Source organism: Aristolochia californica, unplaced genomic scaffold (genome assembly GCF_029961685.1).
Source record: "Aristolochia californica isolate CCGP_79_NKW_82.1479 unplaced genomic scaffold, dmAriCali1.0.hap1 SCAF_6, whole genome shotgun sequence".
Taxonomy (NCBI): domain Eukaryota; kingdom Viridiplantae; phylum Streptophyta; class Magnoliopsida; order Piperales; family Aristolochiaceae; genus Aristolochia; species Aristolochia californica.
Window position 1 is genome coordinate 3,152,042 of NW_027182257.1, and position 25,289 is coordinate 3,177,330.

The window sequence follows — 25,289 nt, forward strand, 5'->3', positions numbered from 1 at the left end:
GCAACGACGCATCACGCGAGTCAGCATGGCATCGCTTGTGATTCGTCGAAAATGAAGCAATGTATCTGCCCACGTCATCCGAGTAGGAAATTTTGCTTTTCGTACGAGTGAATACGTAATTTATTTCACAGCTTGTCAGACGCGACTTACGCCGTGCTTAAGATAATGCGTCTATCTACCAAACAGACACGTACGAGGACTCTGTCACGTGTGACACCGAAGGCGAAAAAGAAAGCCTCGGAGGAGAAAATTAAGCAGCTGCTGGTGGAAATTTCTCATTTCACTGCCCGTCGGGTCTCTCTTTCAATCCTCAGTCGACGACGAGAACGACGACCAAATCTGCCGGAAAAAGTCTTCTGATAGAGCGCCGCTCGGAAATCTAGATCTGTATGCTGCGTAGTGCTGTTGTCGTTATCGCTCCTGCGGTGATTTGCTGTCGTTTGTTTTCTTTCTCATGATAATCCGGAGATCCAACCTCTGTTTTTGAGATTTGTGTGTCATCGGCTTCAGCTCCGATCCTAGATTGCTGGATCCGAAATGCCTGTCGCTGCTTCGGCTATATATTTCTTGAATCTCCGAGGGGACGTTCTCATTAATCGCCTCTATCGCGACGATGTCGGGTAAAGCCCCTCCCCATACGTTTCTTGTTTTTTCTATATGCCTTTTTTTCTTCTGAAGGATTCTTATTCACGGCCTAAATTGCTTATGTTTAAATTTTTTTTAATCAATATGTAATATTTAGAGTTTAGGATGGACGGCAATGTATTTAAGCGATTAGTTGGGCTTTGGTGGATCCAAGCTTTCAGTTTTGTTTTTTACAGAATAATCATAAGCAGATAGAAGTATTCATGCTGCTCATTCAGCTCATCCTTGGTTAAGAATCTGGATTCTTGAAAAGGAACTACTGAATTGCGTGAACTTAGATACGTCCAGCAATTTGTTGATAACGCAAAGTCTTTTCTGTTTTATCTAGTCTTTTGCTCAAAATAGAGGGGTCGTTTGGGAGAAACAAATGTTGGCGGTTCATGTTGATTAAAACTCACAGTTCTGCTTGTGGGAAGTCTGAAGACTGAAACTGGAAACTAGAGATGTAGGTTGGAGAAAAACGTCTTTTGCAGTATCTTTCGATGCTTATACCTTAGTAATGTTAGTCATTTTAAGGACAAAATCGCAGTTAAAGTCCTTCCAAGAAGTATTTTTGAAAAGAGAAGGAATCTTCATTTCTTTTGCTGTGATAGTAGAAAAGAAGGCCCTTTTCTTGCATTTGTGACTGCTGTGTCATCTGGACTGCCCTTTTCCTTACAGCAATATGAATATTTTTCTAATAAATTATTTAAAATATTATGTTTGTAAACTTTTTTTTTGAATTCATGAATCTCTGTATTAATTGGATATTTAACTTGTTGGCTGCTGCAGCGGTAATATGGTGGATGCATTTCGGATGCATATACTGCAAACGAAGGATCTGGGTACATGCCCTGTTCGTCAGATTGGAGGTTGCTCTTTCTTTTACATGAGAATAAGCAATGTGTACATTGTCATAGTTGTCAGCAGCAATGCCAATGTTGCATGTGCATTCAAGTTTGTTGTAGAGGTATCATCCATCCTTTATGAGTTAACTTCAGTTGCAAATTGATAAAGTTGAGTAGCGGTTATTTTAGGCTTTCTGTGTCTTAATTTTGTCAAACCACATTACTCTGTATTATAACTTATTGATGTGTTACCATTTCATCAGTATGTTGTGCTCAGTCCAATTGTTCATAGCACTTATTAAAGCTCAGTCATGTACCTCAAGTTTAAATGGATTTTCATCTGCAAAAAATTTTGATACAGTTGACATCTCATTTTGTGAGCAGGCAGTTGCATTGTTCAAATCGTACTTTGGTGGGGCATTTGATGAGGATGCTATTCGTAATAACTTTGTTCTTATTTATGAACTTTTGGATGGTATGGTCCTTTATTCATATATTTATCTGCTATTTTTAGAAACTGAAGGCATTTAGAAAAAAACTTGATGTTAGAATATGCTAATGTTGGAATCTCGATAAGGTCTATTGTCAAGTAGAAAATTAAGAAAATATATATATGAATGTTGGTGTTTTCTTTTGTCAATTATCTGAGAGTTCTAGTATCCTCCCTTCTTATGCAGAAATTATGGATTTTGGTTACCCCCAAAACCTTTCTCCTGAAATTTTGAAGCTGTATATCACACAGGAAGGAGTTCGTTCACCATTTTCATCCAAGGTCAGTGTCTAATAAGCATCTTCTACAAAAGAAGGGTCGGTATATAAGAAGGGGTAGATCAATCTCTCATTGTTAGGATCCCCGTCTCTTAGCTCTTTTTGTTTTGATGCTGACCTTTTGGCCTTTTAATAAAATCACCTTTCCAAAAAAAAAAAAAGAAGCATCTTCTGCAAAATTTAAGGATGCATTTGACTGAGGGGAGGGGAGGGGAGAAGGCAGGCAGAATAGAATTGGAATTTCAAATAGCGGGCTTTTTAGTAATGCATTTGTGAACCAGGCCATTATCCTGCTCTTTAGAGTTTAAGGGAGCAATTTGCCAGAAAACAATCATCAGAGAAACTATTCGACTTACAGGCTTCAGAAAAAGTTCAATGAGATTCCTAACTGGGGAATACAAAATGACAAATAGAACATAATTATAAAATTCAGTAAGATTTAACTATATACAGTGCCTTGTTGTCCCTAAAAGAAAAGGCTAATTAGATCCAAAATTTATGAAACTACTCACACAGCTGCAGTCTATTCCCTTCAGTTAACACTAACTGGGAGATAAAATAGTAAATACCATTGTGGAAGGTTATTGTATCTTCTCTGAATTATGGGCCTATGGACCCGTTACAAGAGACATAATACTCTTTTTTAAGAATATATTTATATTTCTTTTCTCATGTCCTAGTTAGTGTTAACTAACAGAAGTAGATGGCAAGAGGTGGGAGTGATAAAATTTTGAAACTAAGAGGTGGTTTCACAAAATTTCAGGTAATTTCCATTGTAATAGTTACCAAATTTATAAGCATAATATGTTTAAAAGTAACTTATAAAAGATAAACATTAAAGAATGACAAAATACCCCTCTTTGTAATGAACAGTAATGATATTAGAAAATATAAACATGCATAACTTACCAAACTCTCTTAAAAGTTCATCTTCAAGGATACTTCAATTTTTATATGATATGAGTAAAGTATAAACTACCCATCAATAGTAGACAGCCAACAATCTGTATTTCAGTATTAGCTCAACAAATATGGGATATGTCCATGATGGATGCTGCCATTTAAATATTCCTTGATTGTTGTAACTGTGTTAATTTCATGTATGAGCTTCATACTTTCTTTTGAGTTACATTAGTTTACTATCCTTGAGTCTTGAAAATCTATTCTGTAATATCGCTGTAAACATTGTTTCTAATACGGATAGTCCCACACACATTAGTGAGTACGAAGATCTTGCATTTATTAGTTGGCAGAAGAGGTTTCCTAAGTGGTTAGTCATTTTAGGATAAGGCCTTGGACCCAATTTAACATGGTATCAGAGCAAGGTTCTCATATGTGAACATCCACCCAAATTATCCACGTGCCACCACGTGAGGGCCTCCGCCCAAATTATCCACGTGTCTATACATGAGGGGGAGTGTTAAGGATAGTCCCACATACATTAGTGAGTACAAAAATCTTGTGTTTATTAGTTGACGGAAGAGGTTTCTTAAGTGGCTAGTCATTTTAGGATGCCTTGGTCCCAATTTAACAGTTTCCATTGTATATGTGCTGAAATTAAGCATATTAGATGAGATTGAGATATTCTAGAGGGTCCTACAGCACTAACAAAGTTGGTGAACATTATTTTAAATAGGCCCATGGCCAACCTTGGTGAAGATTTCATGGCACCTGCCTGTAGTTGCTATTGGTGATCTGATCAATTGCAAGCCTCAGTAACACCAGATTTCTGATGTTTTCGAATATAGTGTAAACACACTATTTTTTGTGTTAATTAAAAGTACAAAAACTTTATGGTATTTTTTTAAAAAGGGTTAAAATACATATACTTATATGTTCATGGGACTCTCGTTTTTGAATGGTGAAGATGTTATTGGAGACTGAAGAAACCAAGTAAACAATCTCATGAACTTTTAATTTCATATGACTTCCTATGTTCATAAAAAAAAAAAAACTTATGAATTTTGTGAGTTTCAGATGAGGTTTAAAAAGTTTAATTTCACTAGTTCAAATTTTCTCTATGCAAAATATGGTTGACCAGTAATCTTTATAAGTAGATTAAGTTATGTTAATTCACTAATTTCTCAAATTTTTATAAATTAACAGCCGACAGACAAGCCCGTTCCCAATGCAACTCTCCAAGTAACAGGTGCTGTTGGTTGGCGGCGTGAAGGCCTTGTGTATAAGAAGAATGAGGTCATCTTTTTCTCTTTTGCTTGCTATACTTTATAACCATGCAAGACTTTGGTCCAAGGTTGACAGAGTTACTCTTTTCCAGGTTTTCTTGGATATTGTGGAGAGTGTGAATCTACTCATGTCTTCAAAAGGTAAGCATGTTAGTCAAGTCATTCATTTTTCTTGGTTTCTTTGCATATTGAATTTGATTAAGGTGTTCAATACCTTGGTGAAATATGTTTTGTGTCTTCAGGTAGTGTTCTGCGATGTGATGTGACTGGAAAGGTCCTCATGAAGTGCTTCCTTTCTGGGATGCCTGATTTGAAATTGGGTTTAAATGACAAAATTGGTCTTGAGAAGGAATCACAACTCAAGGCTCGCCCCTCTAAAAGGTATCTATGATATCCTACTTTCTTTTTCTGGAATGACAAGGAACATAACATTTGCAAACCTTCAGTTCTTAGGTTCTCTTTGTATCTCTAAGTATACATAAATTGTGCTTACTGCATTTTTCCTCTCTTGATGATTAATGACTTTTATTCCTGCACTTTCAATTGTTTCTGGATAGGATATTATTAATTAACTGTTAGAACCTGGGTTGTCTGAGCCAGAACTGGGACTCAATTCGGGTCCTTGAAAATTCGAGTCAGACTGGGGTGAGTGTGACTGAGACTTGCGAGTGCGGTAGCGGACCTGGGAATGAGTAGGGGTTGACTCACCCTGAATAGAAGGGTCGAGCCTGACCCCCTGACCTGACCTAACTTCTCCTCAATCCAAGTTGACCTGGCTGAGTTGTGGGTTCGACTAAGCAAGTCGTAAAACCATGGTTAGAACTTCTTGTCATAATGAACCAGATTTCCATAAGATAACTCTATGTTTATAGATTTCTGGAAGAAAAAAAGGTACGTCTATGCTTAATAGCTCCAGCATTTTTGGACATCATATGTTGTCTATTGATATATGCTAAGTCAACGTAGTCATTGTTTGAATTGTATAAATTGCTATTGGAGATTATAATTTCCTTTTACAGAAAATCTGTTCTCTTATTGATGTGTAAACCTTTTACTCATTTGTTTAAACTATTTCCTTCGGCATTTTTTATCTAAATTCTGATTGAAGACACCCTTTATTTGCAAGTAACTAATCATGAATTTTACTGCACCTCTGTCGGATATATCCAGTCTTTGCACTCATAGATGTATTTCGTTCACGGTAAGACCTACCGTTTGGAAGACTCTTGCAGTTTTGTTACCTTCTAACTGGAGCTGCTACTTTTAAAAATTTTATTTTTTCAGTGGAAAGACCATTGAGCTGGATGATGTTACTTTCCATCAATGTGTTAACTTAACAAGGTTCAACACAGAGAAAACTGTCAGTTTTGTTCCACCAGATGGTGAATTTGAACTGATGAAGTAAGTTTCTCATTCCCCTACTGCTGCTCTTGCATCTAGGTCTATATTCTCAGAAATTTTTGTTTATTTCAGCCAGGACTGGATAATTACATACTGTTCTCCTTGTCATCTGTTACTGTCTGCTAGTTAACTCATCTAGCGAAACCTTCTGGAATATGTCACATAGTTTGTTTGTTGTGGATCTCAACTTTAACACCATACTGATAACACCCCTGATAGGTACCGAATCACTGAAGGTGTAAATCTTCCATTTCGAGTGCTGCCAACAATTAAGGAACTGGGTAGAACACGGATGGAAGTGAATGTTAAGGTATGTAATTCGCACTGCATGTCTCATCATGCAGTGAATGAAACTGGAAATGGAATCATTTTTCATCATTCTCAAAAAATTTGGCACTGCATAGAAGGAGGGCAATTCTCTCAAGTGACTTGGTTCTGCTCTAACAAATGCTAGCAATTTGCAGGTGAAAAGTGTCTTTGGTGCAAAAATGTTTGCACTTGGAGTCGTCGTTAAGATTCCTGTCCCAAAGCAAACGGCAAAGACAAGCTTCCAAGTGACTACTGGGCGTGCCAAGTATAATGCTGCTATTGATTGCTTGGTCTGGAAGTAAGACCCATTTGCCTGAAATGATTAATTTTAGAATTCTTGTTTCTACTACGTGTGGTTGTTCAAATTTTAAGGACCCTTTGTGAAGGTTCTACTTCTGCTCGTGCAGATTTTTCAGTTTGTATACAGCATGTGTAAATTTTACTTATGAGCAGTGAGTTTTAAGTTAATGATATTCCATATGGTGAACATGTAGCATGTCTCATTCCAGCTTAAAGTTTATTTATGTCAATTTTTGTGCATTACAATGAATGTTCTCAATCTTGCAGAATTAGAAAGTTCCCTGGACAAACTGAACCAACAATGAGTGCTGAGGTCGAGTTGATCTCGACAATGGCAGAAAAGAAATCATGGACAAGACCACCCATTCAAATGGAATTTCAGGTATTGTACAATGAGAATTCTTAAGCTATTTTATGTATTCTAAATGCAATAAGATATGTGACCTCTTGCAAACTAATGCAATAGTTTGTTCACTAATATGATGCAAATTTGTAGGATGTGTAATTTCTTTTCTGCTCTTAATTTGTGCTTTTTCATACATACAATACTGATCCCCTTGAGCAACTTTTTTTCTAGTGAGAATCTTTCACCTTGGTCTCAATTTCTTCCTTTGTTGTGGAGGAACAGTTTTGTTCTATTTTGTCTCACACGTTTCACCTTTCTTTTCACAATCACATGGATAATTCGTCCATTCTTTTTCTGTTCCTTAGGAAAAGTGATTGTCAATTATTTAGAAGTACTGGGAGCTGTCATGAAAATGATTAACATTCCATTACTTAGCTAGTATAAGTTCGGATTCAGCTTGGGCACTCAGCAAGTTTTCAATCCTGCCGTTACATTAACAGTTTTCACTCGTACAAGCCAGAAATTAAGTGATTGAGTTAGTGGCAAACTTGATTTTGCAGGTTCCTATGTTCACAGCATCTGGCTTAAGGGTCCGATTCCTTAAGGTAAAATTGAAACAACTCACACCGCTATTCTTTTTGTATGATTGGTACCGATATCTAAACGATTTGGTATTTCGATAATGTATTGACAGGTTTGGGAGAAGAGTGGATATAACACAGTCGAGTGGGTTCGCTATATCACAAAAGCTGGGTCATATGAGATTAGATGTTAGAGACAAAGACGCCTGTTGTTTGACTATTGACAATTTTCTGCAGACTTATTCGAGGGGGGAAGCTCAGCCAGTGGCCAAAACTGCAAATCTGGTTTTGCATTGTTGATAAAGTGAACTACCCAATTATCCCCCACTAAAAGAGCGCCTCATGTTATATTATTCTTGTATTATTTTGCTACAACATTGTTTCTTTTTTTCTTTTTTCTTTTTTGGAGTGGAGATATCTTTCATTTTTTGGTGTGGGAGTTTAGAATGGAATAGTCGTTGTGTAAGCGCTGAGTAGCTCGATTTTAACAAATTGGCTGGTAGCCATTTCAAAGTTTGGTTTGAATGTTGCTTCGTCCTGGCCTCAACAAGAGTCCCAGAGAGTGCAGGGGTCGTATGTTTTGCACTAAATTAGACAGTTGATTTCATATGTTTCGCACAACCCAGAATTGGGACCTAAATCATGAACTCTATAAAAGTCAAGAGTAATAGGAACACATTCAGTAAATTATTGGATCAAGGTCCAACTCGTCTCGATGAAAATTGTTTCTTCACACATAAAAGTCGGCAGAAGTGAACTTCTATTCTTTACACAAATCTCATGTTAAGAGAGTCTGTTGTTTGTGAAACTGCTTAGGGCCATAAGCAGCTTTTCTTATACTCACATGCTTAGTACAACTACAAATAACAAAAACCTTAGCAGGACATCTTCTTGGAAACAAGGAAGAACATGATCTGCTTCCTAGAAAGCTTAAATACGTCTAACATGTAATGAAAACTTGTCATAAAGTACAAATTCTAGATCTAATCCTGTCCGGAGCCTCCACTTCCCCAAGGGCACAGAAGACTCGAGGCTTCAAGCTTCCCATAATCCAAGAGATTAAGACTTTCACTTGGGTAATATTTTCGTGTCAGCATCATGCCTGTGCTGATTGGTAGCAAGAGAACCTGGCCAGCTCATCGTGGGATATCCAGACATGTGTTGTACAGGTTGATTGTTGTTGTTGCAAGTTCCTGTGCTCCCGTTGATAGGGCTGCCAGGTTCAGATGATTCACTTGAGGTCCCCTGAGAAGGTGGGCTGGCCGCTGTTACAGGACCCATGCCGGCCATTTGTATGCCGGCCGAAGGAGATTCACGATTTGCCGATTCAGGCTTTGATTTTTTACTGTCAGAAATGAAACTGCCAACTACTACCTGATTGAATGTGAGAGATTGGATGAATCAGTACTAAAAACGTAGGATGGGGAACAAGAAGCTAAAAAGGGGTCTTTTAGATGCATTCAGACCTGTACAGGTGTCGCAGCCATTAGCATACCAGCTACACCACCACCCAAAACACGACCATCAGATCCAGCTAATGAGACACTCAAACCACCAGTTCTACTTCGAGTTCCACCACTCTCTGTTAATAAGAAAGAACCAGAGAGAGAAATAATCTCAAAACGACCCTGCATGGAAAAAAAAAGTTGGGGAAATTATGTATGTTGTGTTCAAAACAGCTTGCATCACAAGAGACAAAAATAGAGCATAAAACATTAATCAAATATTTCGTATGAAGGGCAGTTGGATGACCAGTTTGATGACCAAAAAAATACAAGAAATACACCAGCTTTTGACACACGCAATCTTTGTCCTTTGCTGATTCCTAGTTTCTATTATCTGCATCCCAAAACAGTCATGAGGTTGTCTTACTCATATTTCAAGACTTACATACACTCCATCTGTCATAAACACTATGCCAATCAACGTCCTGACATATTTTATAATCCTTTCTTTGCCACATTCTTATTTAATCTCTCATTCGCCAGCCAATAAAAATGCTCACAGCCACCAAATAAAGCTTGCATGCCTCCATTTTCTATTCGTGGACAATTATCTCAGTTTTTTTTAAAGTAATATTATATCTCAAATTCAACTAAAACTATAAAAAAAACATCTTTCAAATATAAGGGTTAAAAATAAAACTTAAAATGATCTATCATAAGATACACATGTTCTAACATTCTTTACATTATTTGAATCAGCATGAACCACTAAATGAGAGGCAAGAAGAGCGGTCCCAAATACATGTTCTGTTGCTTTGATAATTAATTGGAGGCAGAGATATATAGGGAACTCAAAAAGAACCTCCACACTGACCTCATATGTGACCGTCCCACCAGATGTTGCCGGTTGCCGAAGGGTGACATTACAAATTGCACCGTTTGCTGACAAGATGCATACTGTACGTGATCCTTGCTGAGAAAAAGCCATGATCTTTGATGCCACATCCTGCCAAAAACAAGGCAAACATATAATATGCTTCCAACGAAAAAGTTCAAATCCTGTATCAATATTTTTCAGAAAACATAAACTGTATTTATTGCATCCAGATCCATAGACAAACCAGGGAATATAACAAAACATCTACCATAAATGACCATTTTCTCAAGTACAAATCGTTAAAGTTTTTCATCATCATAACTTGATCAAAGAAAAAAAAACATTTTTTTATCATGGACACTGAAAGAAAGTCCTATTAAAAATAATAAAATAGTGTTAATTACACGTTTATTATTTATCCTTTTTTGCTCAACCTTTTTTCATTCAGTAAACTCCTTGTAGCTCTGGTAGTCGGGGCAGGGATCGGGCTGGAGGAGCAGTGCAATTTGCTTTTTTGGTACTGCCAATGAAGAGGAAGCTAATGTGATAATCCAACCAGGTTTAGCTAGACTGTAAAGGGTCACAGAACAATCTCCTTTCTGCAATATTTTTTTACCATGACCACCATTACTTGAATGAGATTATTTGTCACAGTGACAACATGAAATTTCATTACATACAAGTGACATCTCACTCCGGTTTTCTATTTGGAAAAAGAATAAAAGATTTCAGTCTTTTTGTTTTAAACTTTGGCAGAAGAGTGGGAAACAGATACATACTATGATATAATTCAAAGTCAATAATTTGAACTTTAAATACCGAAGAGTAACCAAAAAGCAGAGTTCTTGTCAATTTTAAGGAGCAAAAGGAATCATCATTTCCATATACAGCACCCTTTTCTCATTTTCTAATTGTATTCCTTCATCGTCTCTCATTTCTAGATTCCAGCTCAAGAAATAAGGAGGCAAACCAGCCACCTCCACATATTATGCAAATGAAATCAGCTTCATGTTACAGTTAGAAAGAAAGGATTCCAGACTCAACAAATATAAAAATATTATGTTTTTTTACCCCCAATATAATATTAATTAGTTTCCCATAAAAACAAAATAAATTGTACCGTACTCCTTGTCTTTTCTTGCTATTATTGTTGATTTTATGAAATTATCATTTTCTCTTCTTAGATAAGAAAGAGATATGATTGGAATAATTTCAGTTCACTTAGTTTACTTAGTTTACTTAGTTTTCTAAGAAAGTATTTTCTAAAGGAATCTTATTTCCTAGGATGGGTGAAAAGGAAGCAAAGCTATTATTGTAACTTATGTCATAGTTTATGTTATAAATATGAGAGGGGTAAATCCTAACCTTAATCTCTTCCATCCTATTTCTTCATCAAACATTCTCTCTTGCCTTCTCTCTTTACTCACATGATCTCCTCTTCCACCCACTTTGTAAATTCTGACAAGATTAAATATGACACATGAAGCATGCCAAACAAGGGTGAGTCTCCTTCTTGATTTACCTAGAAACAAGTAGCACACTGGGGGTTCTTAGACCATCTTGACTAAAATGCATTAGGCTGATGGGATTCTTCATAAGACAAATGATTTTTGGTTTCCAGGATGGAGGTTCATTTTTTAGCCTCAGTAGCTCAATGCATTAGTATGAAAACAAGAAAAATAATTAAAAATATGTAATTAATTTTATGCCATTTAAAAATCACCAAACCTGTAAGTCCTTATTAACACACATCGATTGTAGCAATTTCAGTATCAATTAGGTTTATCTACAATTAGGCCCTTCAAGAATAGGTTGACTCGCCTATCTAGCTGGCTAAGTTTGTTAATCATTTGTCTCAACATTCTAACCTCTGAAAGGCTTTTTACCTATTCTAAAACAAACAATTTTAGAGGAAATTTTGAAACCATGGAATATCATAAGGTAAATTTATGCTCCTGGGAAACCTCCTTTGGATGAATAAGGCACATGTTGCCTAGGTTATCAAAATTCCCTTTTTCAGAGAGAGCAAGATCCTATCTTGGTTAACTCCAGAATACACTTAACAGTCCACAAGAGATTTTCTTCATAGTAGAGGAGGTATCATATATCATGCAGTCGATAATAAAATGGCAGCAAAAATAGTAGCACAGCTGACACAAATAGTCTCATACTATATTTGAATTAAATAAACTCTCTTTATCAACAGATCAAGTTAAGTTTCAAACAGAAACTTTACAAGTTCCACAGATCACCAAAAAATTTCAACAATAACCTTAACGCCCCAACAACCACACAAAAGGCCACAAGCCTCGATCATTGCATATGAGTCTTTCAAGATCACCTGAAACTGTGCTTGCTGACCTTTTTTTTTTTCCAATATATCACCAGTGCTTGTGTGAATATAATTTCTAGATAATTGCATTTGTCATGAATGTACAACAAATAAAATAAGCAGCATAGAGGTATAGAGGGCTCAAGGAGCCTGATGACCTATTTATGGGGTGCATGTGTCCGTGTAACTATCTTTGCCATGAACATACAACAAATAAAATAAACAACATATTTTTTAACCATCAGTTCACTGAAAACAGAATGGTGTTACTGCTTCAGTAATAAAAAGAAAAACTAGCCTAGGATGGTAATAGTTTGAATGTCTCAATGTATTTTGGTACCATCAATTCACATGTATCAGCTGAATACACTGAACAGAATGAACCTTGAACAAAACCCACCAGACAACTCAAATAATGAATGAACATCATAATCAAATTTCAAAACAATTAACTAATTTAATAGACCTTTTTTTACGAAAAATGCATCTTATAAGCCCAAGAGGGACAAAAAGGCCTTGGGGAGGAGGGGGTTAACAAGGGATTGAAGGGCAACCCCCTCTTTGGCCAAGGAATCAGCAAAACAATTAGCAGACCTAGGGACATGAGACCAAGAACAAACAAACAAACAAACAAACAGAAGTTCTAAATCTAAATAAAAAACAAGACCAAAGACACCAAGGAAGGTCTTTTTTTCTGCAAACACTAACTAATAACAACAGCTGAATCACCCTCAATCGCCAGCGGGCCCTGAAAACGATCTCTGAAGATCCTCAATCCATGCTTCAATATGTGGAGCTCAGCTACCATAGAGTCAGTCATGACAAGGAGGCCAGCATAGGAAGCAACCACGCACTGGAAGAGTTGAGGAAAACACCTCTTAAGCTAGCTTACCCTGGAAAGAGCTGTCAAAATTGAGTCAGATGACAACTTCACCAGGGGGCAGCCCCACTCGACCACAAGGGATGGCTTGGGGATGGAGAGCCAAGCAACAGAGGACCAGGCTCTTCTCCAAGAGCTGTTAGAAATGTAGTTGAAGGCTTCAAGGGTATGAAACCAAGATATAGTGCACGCAAAGTTCTGTCCACGGTGATAGAATATGGAGTGCTCTTGTTCAGGAAAATCCTTTGATTTCTCTCGAACCAAAGACTCCAAGGAGTGTGGGCAAGACAAGCTTTCATGATAATCTTCCCAAGGCATGGAAGGGTGGCGCCCAAACAGAGATCAATCAAGCTAGAGAAAGAGCTGGGGGAACAAACCAGCATCTCAAAAAGATTTAAAAAGAAACTCAAACACGCCAAGAGTAGGGGCAATGAACAAGCAAGTGATCAATACTCTCAATGGACCACCCACATAGCTCACAATAAAGAGAGACCAGCTGGGAGCCACATTGCCAAGAGTTATCTCTGGATAGGATCTTACCATGAAGAGCACTCCGAACAAAGAGTTTTGTTTTATACAGGCCACATAAGGTCCAAGCACGGCTAGCTCTAGCAATGGCAAAGATTTAATAGACCAATTTAAACATGTACATAAAATGCAAAGCATGGCATATGAATTTTTCATTACTATTTTCCTTTAAACAACTTGAGAAAACAAGCTAAAAACACACAAAGACAGTAAGCATTATAGAATTACCTCACCAGCCTTCACAGTAATTATATGTGGAGTAAAAGCAAGCCCTGCAGAACCTGCCAATCACCCACTGATAAGCACACCCTACTGCAAAAAGCAAAGCAACTATATATGCCTAAAATAATAAACACGTATGTAGTATGAGAAGTGAACTGTATAATGCAGAGAAAATATGAGATAGATGAAATCTTTTTGGTTTGTGCCATGGAGCACGAGGGGCAGTATATTGATCATAAATAACTTGAGCTCTTCCAAAACGGCACAACTGGCCTGTAACGTGTAATGGTCCCAATGCATCACCAGTATAGAACACTCTAGTCTCACAAATCTTAACCCCTAGAAATGACATGATGAGCATATGGCAGCACAATCTTGAAGAGGCAAGTATGTCTCAAGACAGTTTTTTATTCCTCCCAATAAGTGTAAACAGTTTCTTTGTCATTAACCTTTTCTTTTTACTGATTTTCAAAAAAAAAAAAAAAAATCCTTCTCGATATATCTTGTTATCAACTTTTTAACAAACCATATTTAGCAAAGTGGGCCTATGGGTGAATCAGTCAGGGGGTCTCGACAATAGTGGTTGAAAGAAGAAATAGAATAAGAAAGAAAGTACATTGGATGAAAATGGTATGGGAAGCCTTGAAGAAAGGTAAGTTAATAATGAGGTCACCTAAAGTTAAATAAGATGGAGGAGGAAGATAGCTTACCCCCTGGTAGTTGGATAAGGCTATGACGATGATGAACATGATGTTTGTTAAGTTGGGTCTAAGGCCCATCCCATAATAACTAGCCAAATTAGGAAACTTCTTCCCCAGCTAATAAACTCAAGATTTTTGTACTCACTAATCTATGTGGGACTATTCCTTAACAATGTTGAAGATGATGATGAACATGATGATGATGATGAAGATGATGATGAGGGCAGCAACGACAATGATGTTCTCAAGCTACGTTGGTAAAGTCTTACCAATAATAAAAAGAGACCCATGTCAAAACTTGAGAACTTACAAAAATAAGCTTCACTAAAAGAATAAGAAAGAGAGTACTCAAAAAGCCTTGAGCACATTTCTGAAACCAACTCTCTCCCTTCTTCCTCATATGGTTCAAATGTTAGTACAAAACATAACTTACTGGTGAAGTTGATTAATCAATACACGGATAAGAAACAGAAGCTTTTTGTCAAAGATAACAATAAAATGGACAATGATGCATATAAAGAAAAATGGACAATGATAAAGTAAGACAAGATAAATAATAGTACATAAGAAATGTGCATCCACAAAACAAGCACATTAAAGAAAGACAAAGTAGGAAAGGAAGTACCTAAAGCATCTAATTGTTGTTTCTTTCCTGACCCAGGGGGGCGCCCTCGATTCCGCTTAACAAATGGTTCAGAAGATGGTGTACTTGAATAGCCCATTGATCCTGAAACTGCCGACAGAGGAGTCAGAGCCAAAGCCATATTACCATCAGGCCCATACTTCCTTGGCCTTCCTCTCTTCTTTTTTATGGGCTCACTCATGCTGAAGCCACCACACGGTCTCATAGCCGAAGATGCATCCCCATGATATGGAGAGTTTGACGTATCATTTGGCTTTGATACAGAAGGTAGTGCAGTACCAAATGGAAGCCGCATGGCCTGCATCATCCCTGCTGAATGGGCAGTCATCATTGAGGTATTTGGCAAGTTTGCTCCAAAAGAATTGGGACCCACAATCATTCCCGGAGGCTCATTCGGGGCCAACCGTGCAGGTTCTCTTGCGTCCATTCAGAAATTTCAAGCAGTCCCTCCAGTTTTCTCCACACTGATAACTAGGAGTTTCTTGCTAAGAAAAAAAGATGAGTTTACTCGAATGCCAACTTACGCATTTACAAAAAATAAAAAACTAAAAAAAAAACATATGATAAGTCATACTAACGCAGGACCGAACTAGTCACCACTGTAGAGAATCTAAAAAATATCAAAAACGTAGAAATCTCCAAAAAAAAAAAAAAAAATAGGCCACAAATGGGTTCTTCATTCACAAAAAGAAAATCAAGAAAACAACTCACAACGACGCCTCAGACACGAGAAACTACCAACGCATAGAAAACAAAACCATGGACATGTCCAGCAAGGTTTATTAAACAAAAATGCAAGAGAAGAAACAAAAAGTTCTACCTCGGAACAGAAAAACAAAATATGCAAGGAGAGAAATTAGGGTTGAAGCAAGTTTCCACTACAAGCTTTTTCCCTCGGCAACCCCTTTTTCCTCCAGCAGCCAGGCCGTCCAAAAATGAGAAGAATGTAAAGAAAAAAGTGGAGACACTCTTCTCTCCCTTCTCTCTCCCCTCCTCCTTAATACCTAAAATAAATTAAAATTAGCAAAAAAAAAAAAACAATTTAATAAACTCCTCATCACATCCTTATAATAAATTTTCGATCTTAAATTATTCAAAACAATTTCAAATCGTGAAATAATATAACATACAGAATCCACAATCTTCGTGTATTTTACTTTTTTTTATTTTTTAATTAATTAATTAATTACCTTTTTTGGCGTGTCGTATTCGCGCTTGCGCCACTTCTGGTTGTTCTTTTCCCTCCTGAATCATCCTCGTTCAAATATTAGGGTTTGCCCCTTGCATGTGTCTCGCCACATTGAACCACTTCCCCATGTAACTATAAAAAATTGGAATAAGCGAATGCGAAAGAATCTAACAGATGGCATTACTCCGCTTAGATTTTTTACTAGAATCTCCATATGATTCTCTGTAATTTCTTTTAATTTTATGTTTTTGTAATTTTACTTTTTTGAAAATTTTATTTTTTTATTTTTTTATTTAATAATAAAAAAATCAACTAAATATAAACCCAAATGTAAACAATAAAATCCCAATAATTCTTTAATAAAATTATAAAATCAAATAAAACGTATAAAAATTATAATATACAAAAAATAAAAATTACAATAAATCCCAAAAAATCTTCTTTTTCTTCGTCTCCTTCTCGTATTTTTTCTTCTATGTTTAAGAATATATACAAAAGAGTCTTACATAACTCTCACATTAAGAAATCTCATAGAGTCATAATTAATACGGTGGAGTATTACAGGAGTCTCGTAAGAAGATATCTTATAGAAGAAACTCTGTTAAAAGTATTTTTGAACTTTTTTTTTTAATTATCGAACAACATCATGAACTAAAAGAGTTAACTCTATTTTAAAGAGTTTCACTTTATTGTTTTGCTTCACTCTACCTGGTATATTTGTTGTTTACATCTGTCTTTTCATTTTAGTCTTTTTTAAACTCTCCTGCTTGCATCTCTCAACGACGAGGCACTCTTTTATAGGGATATAAGGGGATAAGGTGTCAAGATTGACTTTCCTCAAACCCAACCCCAAATTGACTCGAACATTTTCCCTCTCTTCTCACTCTCGGTGTACAGACAGAGCGCCACCTCCGTCGCCGTAGTCTCCTGCCATTATCGGCACTGAGGAAGACGACGCACACCGTGAGGAAGATGAAGTTTAATTTTTTCTAATTTAGGAAAAATTAAACCTGAGTCATAAAAATAATAATTTTTATTTTTTATTTATAAAAATAATATTTTTTTATTTATTCAATATATTCATTTTATAATTACCGTATTAAATTAGTGATTTAATAGTCATAATTAAAATATTGTTAAATTAAATATTTGATGAATTATTTTGGTTTAGTTATCTTATTGCTATAATTAATTAAACAAATGGTTTTAAAAATTTGTGATAATATATTATTAATTAATAATACATAAAATATTTATTATGTTATTGATAAAATAATATATATTTTTTATTATATTATTATTTTTTATTATTATATTAAAATTAGTGGTTTTTAATGTTAAAATATATCTTATGTTATAAATAAATAATTTATTTATTTATTACAAACCCAACGAATTTATTTTAATTTTTGTTTTTGTAATTTTTACATTTTTGGAAATTTGATTATTTAAAAATTGTATTTAATAATAAAAAAACACAAACCACTAAATATAAACCCAAATATAAACAATAAAATCCTAAAAATTCTTTAATTAAATTATAAAATAAAAAATGTATAAAAATTATAAGAACTATTAAATCAAACGTATACAAAAAATAAAAATTACAATAAATCCCAAAAAATATTCTTCTTCTTCTTCTCCTTCTCATATTGCTTCTTCTATGTTGAAGAACATATGCAAAAGAGTCTTACGTAACTCTCACATTAAGAAGTCTCATAGGGCCATAATTAATACTGTGGAGTATTATAAGAGTCTCATAAGAGGAGGTCTCATAAAAGTATTTTCAACCCCAACCCCAAATTGACTCGAACATGTTCCCATCACAATCCTTATATATTAAGGTAGCAAATGGGTTAGGTTAAGTCGGGGAACTGTAAGATCCACATGAGATCCAATACAAGTTGGGTTTTTAAATTTTAATACACATATTATTATGGATCATAAGTATAATAATAAAAGAGAATAACAAAATCCTGGAAATTAATCCTCTAATTTGATCTCCATGACAAGACTCTTTCCACTCTCTATGAGACAATGACACTTCACCTTCCCCTTTTGAAATGGTGCCACCTTTTTCTTCTAGTGGAACTTCCCTATGACACAATGTGTCACTTATATGCCAAATTATTTGCTTGAGTGGAAATTTCATGTGTTACCTTTTGGGCTACTATATTGCTTATGTGGAATTCCCTTTTAATACCAACTGTCACCAATGTCCCAAATATTTTACTTTTGTGACTCTTAAGTGGCATCTAAATGACATTTTCCTTTTAATTTGAATTTGATAGTGACCCTCTATAATCGACTTCATCTTGACAACTTCAATTTTGGTAATCGACTGCAATTTGAACTGAAAGCCTAAACATTTGAGAATATTGACTTTGATCATTGATCCATGGGGCGATATTGATCGTTAATCAATATTATTTCTATCTAAATACTAATTTAATCCATTTTGCTTACGGATTAGATCAGCGTATTGGAGGCCGTTCGGATTGCGTCCCATTTGCAGCCTTTACTGTAAATACATGCCCTGAATTGGGCGAGAGGGAGCAGTGGCGATGGATACCAAGGTGTGGAGTCCGCAACTGCAGGAATCCGATTTTCTGGCGTGCTGCGGCAGCGCCAGGTTCGCTAGAGAGATGGCGGCGGCAGCTCCGTTTGCGAACTCTGAACAGGCTGTTCTAGCCGCGAGAGAGATTTGGATGAATAAGGTTGTGCTTTATTTTCGCAGTTAAATGATTAAGTTATTGGAGAGTTTTAGACGGTGATGATCTTTGCCTTTGGGGGGTTTTCGAATGTCAGGTAGATGTGACTGGATGGTTAGAGGCCTTCGCTGCGCATCCGCAAATCGGTGAAGGGTCTTCTGCACGCAAGACGAACGAGACAAGCGCAAAGTAGGTTTTTTCTCTATTTCACTGCTCTGATCTGAAATGAAAATGAAGGGCAGTTGGAGTTTGACCTTGTTGTTAAGACAATCATTGATTTTCTGGGAAAAAGTGTCTAGCTTACTTTTTCAGTAGCAACGACTTATAGGCAAACGTAATGACCGAGGTTTGTTGGATTTCTTATTGTTTTGGAATTGAAGAAAAGGGTTTCGTTTGGAGGACTGTATTTGGCTTTCTCTCTAATAAAAACATAGGAGAACTGAAAATTGCTTTGCTTTTTCTGTTAAAAATGGTCTCTTGGGATTGAATCAATGGTATATGGCTTCACCGTACCAGAGGAAGCCAAGTGGAATGAAGGCTTTTAGTTATAGTAAAAATCTGATTGATCAAATCAAAGCATTGATTTGGTCCTGCATTATATCGAGTTAAGTTTTTTAATTTTTAATTTTTTTGCTGTTAGTGACGTTTAGAGAGAATATCAGCTCAGCTAAAAATGTGATAGAGTGGAGCATTTTCGTTCCAGAAAGGAACTTTTGTGAAAGTGTAATACCTCATTTTACTGGCCACTGACCAAACGTATATACTTGTCTAACTTTTTTTTTTTTACTTTTTAATACAGAAAGGCTGATCAACTCTGTAGGGCATGAAAACAGCCATAAGGCAAAGGTCCCAAGGCTTCTTTAATAAGTTGTAGTTGTCAGAGGTGGTTCCGGTCTACCTCTTTTGAGTAGGGGTGGACGGAACCTAACCCAGGTGGACCGGAACCACCTAGCTCTGACACCCACCGATCCCGTTCCCTACCGCTTTTACCGGGATTCGAATGCGGAACGTGGTACCTAGTTCTGATACTATGTAAAATGCCTAGCCAATACAACTCAACAGGCCGGTCTCTTGGGTTGTATTGGCTAGGCGTTTGACAGTAGTTTCAATTTGTATCTGTTTGAGCACTCTTTAGTGTCAGTTTGGATGCAACTACTAGCATTAAGTGTAAAATCATGTGTAATTTCCCTGAACCATCTGTTTTACAATTTGATCTTTTCATTTCCATCATCTGCATTGCCAATTGCATTTCATCTCCTTTTCTAATAATTTCCTAGTTTAGGCTTGACTAGTTTTCAACTTCGAAATGGTTCGTTAAGGGTTGATTATTTGTAGGTGGAGCAAGGGAGAACAATCTACTGCTTTAGCAACTGCAACAAATTCCACTTTGCAGGTATGCAAATTATTAACACACTCTGTTGTTTATACCTTTAGCTAGCTAGCAGAATAATAGTTCCAAATTTTATCAGAATTAATTGATTTTGTTTAAACAAGGAATCCTTAAACAAACAAGTAAGTCTCTTTCTTTCTTTCTTTCTTTTTGTGTGTGTGTGTGTGTTTAAATTTACCATAACTCCATACATGAAAAATTAACCTGTGATGTTGATGCATCATAATACTGGTGACTGTTCCTACTAGTCACACCAATCTTAGAACCAACTAGAGTTCGATTCTTACCTCATTACAGGGCTGAGTGTTATTCATTGTTTTTTGAAGTCTACTACTTGTGATTATTGTGGATCTAATCCTTTTCTGCCAACCATATTTCACAGGAATTATTTGAGTGGAATGCACGGTACAGACAGAAATTTGGATTTGTTTTCCTTATACGTGCATCTGGGAGAAGCACTCCTGAAATACTTGCAGAATTGAAGGTAATTAAAAATTGTGCTGAAATGACATTTCCTATTATTTTGATGACATTGTGGTCTATCCGCCAAAAGATTTACAGATCCTCAGTTCAGTATATGACTGCGTAGTAAAAACTTTATTCAAGATTAGGAATGGTTCCACTCCTTTTTTTTGTTTTTTTTTTTTTTACAAACAAGGTAGGTCCTTTTCCATCAAAGAAACAGAATGAGGGTACAGTCATAATACTTTTTGTACTTCAATATGTTAAAAGATAACTCTTAAATCCGCCATACTTGAAAGTGGCACTACTGAAGTAAAAGGTGAGAGATGCTAAGTTGAGATCAACTTATGGCAAATTTATGAATGATTAATTAGAAGTAGAAAACACTTGGCACAAAACAAGTAAAAGGGAGTTGTTTGAAATGTTAAGCCATGTGCAAGCGTGTGTGTAATAGTACAAAGGGTCAGAATGATGATGGATAATGGCTTTTTCAAAAAAAATGATGGATAATGGTTTGAAAAGATGATTTTAAATGACATGCATAGAAGTTTGGAGACTTGAAGGAGGGTAGCGTAATGATGGAGTTGGCAAATAGTAGAGTGGAGGAGGATCATGAAGCCAATCCTAACATAGTTAGGAGAGAATGATGATGAATGAGCAATCACTGGTTGGTGTTTATATTGGTTTAAGGTTCCTGAAGATGCATTCTTCTTTTTCTGGCTACTGAAATGGATGAGAAGAATGCATTAACAGAGAAGAATGCAGCGGAGTACAAAAGAGCGCAGCATTAAATTGAGCCCTTAAAAGTTGTCTTTAACTTTCTTTGGCATGTCTTCTTCGGAATGGGGCTGGGCTAATTGTATTCTTTTTCTATGTCTCTTTTGAGGTCAAAATGCACTGAAAACCTGAGTTTTTGTTGACTGAGTTAGTTCTGTTCATGAATTCTTTTGCCAGGTGGTCTAAAATCCACTAGCTAACTGCCATTTCTCCTTTTAGATTCTCTTAGGAAGCACCGAAAATACTGATGTTGCACTAGAAAACTTTGATGGCTGTGTTTCCTGTTTTAAAAAACTGGGATGCTTCTTCATAGTAAATATTAGGAAGTCAAAAGTTTAGGCTATCTCTTGTGTCCTTGTCAGAGCTTAGCTGTTATTCATTTAGGTCACTCATGAATGAAATGGTTTACACATTCTAAGATTGCTATTTTTACCCATACTTGTTTCCAATTATTCTGCTCTTATTGTGAATTTTTTTTGCAGAAAAGGTACCCCAACAGGCCCATAGTCGAACTTGAGGTTGCAGCCCAGGAGCAGATGAAAATTACAGAATTGCGTCTTGCAAAGCTCTTTGAATCGAAAGTTCCCACAGCTTCACCTCCAACTAGTACCCAGTATCCTGCCAGCCTAACCGAAAAAGCAGAAGGTGCTATTCATGTCAGAACAGAAACTCCTTTTTCCTTTCATTAGATGTTCAGATCACATGCCATATTTGGTGCTCTTCTCTGACACTGTGTCCAAATCAATTTTTGGAGGACAGTATAATTTGTCATCTCTCATCTCTGTTATTTTCTACTTTTTCTAGTTCTTTTATTTCATCTAGGCATATTCTTTTGATAGTTTCTATTTTTTCTTGTTATTTAATTTCATCAAGGCGTATCCTTTGACTTTAGCCTTTTAGTTTTTAAACAAATTGCTTGAATTTCTTATTTTTCTTCTGAAAATCACAGTTGTTGAGTTCTATTGTCTTCAAACTTTCATGTAGAAGACCGGCTAAGTGTAATTGGTGCACATTTGATTACTGGAGCGAGGAGAATTCCTGCCCAAGTCCCTTCCATCGGTTCAACTACATCTGTCAACTCAAATAGGACCCGCCCACCAATTACAACGCATGTACTGGATGTCTCCCAGGGGAGTCCCGCTTCAGGTATTGAGGTGCATTTGGAGAAGTGGAAAGGCTCTTTAGATCAGCAGCTGTCATTCGGAGCAAACAGTCCAGGTGAGTGGGTATTCCAGGGTTCTTCAGTCACAAACTCAGATGGAAGATGCGGTGCACTCACAGACATCGTTGATAATGTCGCCCCTGGATATTACCGCCTAAGCTTCAATACAGGGAAATACTCACCTAATGGGTTCTATCCATATGTTTCTATAACATTCGAGATCAGGGAGTCACAAGGGTCAGAACACTTTCATGTCCCTCTTCTGCTTTCACCCTTCTCATTTTCAACATACCGCGGAAGCTAGAACTCGTTTTTCAGGCTAGAAAGCTGTCTGTGTAGTCAGATGATATAAGTTATAGTGAGCCAAGCAGAAGTAGAGCCAAATACATCTGGATGATTGTATGAGTTTTATTCACGGATGAGGCTAAGTTTGGCTTGAACAAGTTGCCCAAAAGAATAAAGAAGAAAATGTGAAGCAGAATGCAGGATTGACAGGCCATTCATGCATGTATTGAAGGAATGTGAAAGATTTCAAAAGTTTTTACGAGTGTACTGAAGCTCAGCTCCCATCTTCAGTGAAAACAAAATGCCAATCTGTAAAAACGTGAGTCGTCCACAACAAATGGAAATATTTCGTTAGAGTGAAAGAAGGACAGTTGTGACGTTAACTTCATCGTGCTCTTGTCCTTCTCTGATCAATTCATCGAACATAGCTAATGCTGTTCAAGGGATATTGAAGTCTAAACAACTCTGTTCCTGTAACCCATCTTTCAAAATACAATAGCCGCTGATTTTAGATCCCCACAAGCTGCTTATAAGTTAATTATCTGTCCATGAAAAATCCATTCCTCTTTCTGTTTTAACGATTGAGAGCAGCCAATTCTGTAATGACGGGAAGTGAAGCTGTCGGGACTATAGATTCTTAGAGCATCCCAGTGGTTGACTCTTTTTGTTGAAAATCATGCATAAGTGAGGCCTGCAGATTCTGAGTTTGACAAGGATTGGAACGAGTATGGATATGTTGCAGGTGTTACGTGTGCAAAACATTTGCCTTCCGCAAGAGGAAAGACGGCAAAACCGGTGGAGCTCTTGCTCGATGCTTCTGCTGGTGGCGCTGGCTAATGTTGCAATTAGAAGAAGAGGGAGGACATTTACTTGCAGGTAAATGGTGGGAAATTGAGAATCCTTTAGGTGGGTGGGGGGGGGGGGGGGCTTAGTCAACAAACATAAAATTTGATCCTCATCTTTGTTTCATGTATCTACATGAACTTCATATTCGAAATGGGGGTTAATGTGGACAAGTTCATGTCCATTGAAAAATAATTTCTACTGTTAGTGCTCCCAAATGAGGAAAACACAGAAAATAAGAGAATATGTAACTTGTAATAGTATATTTAATTAAAATATAATACTTAAACATTAAATTAGGTAAAATAAATATTTTTATTACACGAATAATTAATTTAATGTATAACTAAAATATATTAATGTACTAATTAATTTAGTTATATATTATATTAGTTAAAGATTATTATTTATTGTACATTAATACAGTAATTACGTGAGTCAATTAATTGTGTGCATGATTAATCATAAAAATAAATAAATAATATTAAAAATAACATAAATGAATATAATACATTTAGTTATTAATTTATTGATAATATATGGTGTTCTTTAACATAAAAAAGTCATGATTAAACAGGAAAAAATTATCAAAAACTAACTTTAATACACTATATATTTTTACATATTATTAATTAAAAATATTTTTCCATTAAATTTAAAACCATTGATTTTATTAATTATAAAAACGAGTTAATTAAACCAAGTGCTTGAGTTAACAATATTTGTAGTTATAACTAAAGATATGTGATTATCACTAGCACTTTTCAACAGGAATGTCCTTGGATATTATAACTTAAGAAAAGTTAAAAAATTCCTGATTCCTTAAAGCTTCATTTCCTCATTGTATCAAATGAGATTGAACAAGTTGAGCCAATTACAATAAGTAGCAAACACAAGAAAATCCAGTTGATGGAATTCAGATTATACAAGAGTAATGATGCCATTAATTCTAGAACAAGCAGTCATAGTTGCGGAAATAATTTTTTGTCAATATCGGTGGCCTATATGAAAGCCCAAAAGACTAAGGCAGAGACAATTACAAAGAGTTCTTGTGAACAAACAAATGTACTGTGACAACTCCCCTGAACCCAAATCTACTGTTTTACTTGTAAAAATCGAAATCTGTGTCAGGCTTCTTCACGTTGGTTATGTAGCTTTTCTCAAAATCCTAGGAAAGAATTATGTAACGGTTCTTCCGGACTACATGCATTACCGCTTCTTGACAGATTGCTGCAATCTGCAAACATTTTACCAGAGCAACAAAATATATGTTAAACCATCAAGAAATCTGAAGAGTTACCAAAGTTCAAAAGTAATAATAAATACACTTACTGCAACACTGATTTTGTCAGGTCGAGAAATATAGTCTTCTAAATCAACCTCATCACCCAAGTTCATTTTAGCAGTGTAGACCTGTTGTCAAAACACATACAACAGAATAAATAAATAATAAATGATTAAAATGCAAGAATTTGGTAC

General features: G+C 36.1%; 3 protein-coding genes across 6 annotated transcripts; 2 read left to right on the forward strand and 1 right to left on the reverse strand.

Moving 5' to 3' along the window:
• The first annotated feature begins 258 nt into the window (after nt 1-258).
• Nucleotides 259-7,876, forward strand: LOC137967154 (AP-2 complex subunit mu). Its single transcript, XM_068813616.1, has 13 exons — nt 259-620; nt 1,417-1,594; nt 1,857-1,947; nt 2,150-2,244; nt 4,347-4,436; nt 4,519-4,567; nt 4,669-4,807; nt 5,711-5,827; nt 6,047-6,137; nt 6,292-6,434; nt 6,704-6,818; nt 7,343-7,387; nt 7,477-7,876. The coding sequence occupies exons 1-13, from the start codon at nt 538-540 to the stop codon at nt 7,555-7,557; spliced, it is 1,317 nt and encodes a 438-aa protein (XP_068669717.1). The 5' UTR covers nt 259-537; the 3' UTR covers nt 7,558-7,876.
• A 150-nt stretch (nt 7,877-8,026) lies between these two features.
• Nucleotides 8,027-16,277, reverse strand: LOC137967155 (AT-hook motif nuclear-localized protein 10-like). Of its 3 annotated transcripts, none has more exons than XM_068813618.1 (7): nt 16,182-16,264; nt 15,812-15,995; nt 14,974-15,472; nt 13,654-13,706; nt 9,683-9,814; nt 8,830-8,991; nt 8,027-8,737 (listed from the first exon to the last, which is right to left on the reverse strand). In XM_068813618.1, exons 3-7 carry the CDS (start codon nt 15,416-15,418, stop codon nt 8,432-8,434), a joined length of 1,098 nt encoding a protein of 365 aa, XP_068669719.1. In that variant the 5' UTR covers nt 15,419-15,472; nt 15,812-15,995; nt 16,182-16,264; the 3' UTR covers nt 8,027-8,431. The 3 variants fall into 3 exon arrangements, with proteins under 3 accessions (XP_068669719.1, XP_068669720.1, XP_068669718.1); XM_068813617.1 differs by having other exon boundaries at nt 8,028-8,737; nt 14,974-15,476; XM_068813619.1 differs by lacking the exon at nt 15,812-15,995 and having other exon boundaries at nt 14,974-15,476; nt 16,182-16,277.
• Nucleotides 16,278-18,557: 2,280 nt separating this feature from the next.
• Nucleotides 18,558-23,478, forward strand: LOC137934389 (uric acid degradation bifunctional protein TTL). Of its 2 annotated transcripts, none has more exons than XM_068778677.1 (6): nt 18,558-18,897; nt 18,989-19,080; nt 20,227-20,284; nt 20,664-20,765; nt 22,003-22,165; nt 22,508-23,478. In XM_068778677.1, exons 1-6 carry the CDS (start codon nt 18,745-18,747, stop codon nt 22,984-22,986), a joined length of 1,047 nt encoding a protein of 348 aa, XP_068634778.1. In that variant the 5' UTR covers nt 18,558-18,744; the 3' UTR covers nt 22,987-23,478. The 2 variants fall into 2 exon arrangements, with proteins under 2 accessions (XP_068634778.1, XP_068634777.1); XM_068778676.1 differs by having other exon boundaries at nt 22,505-23,477.
• The last annotated feature ends 1,811 nt before the right edge of the window (nt 23,479-25,289 follow it).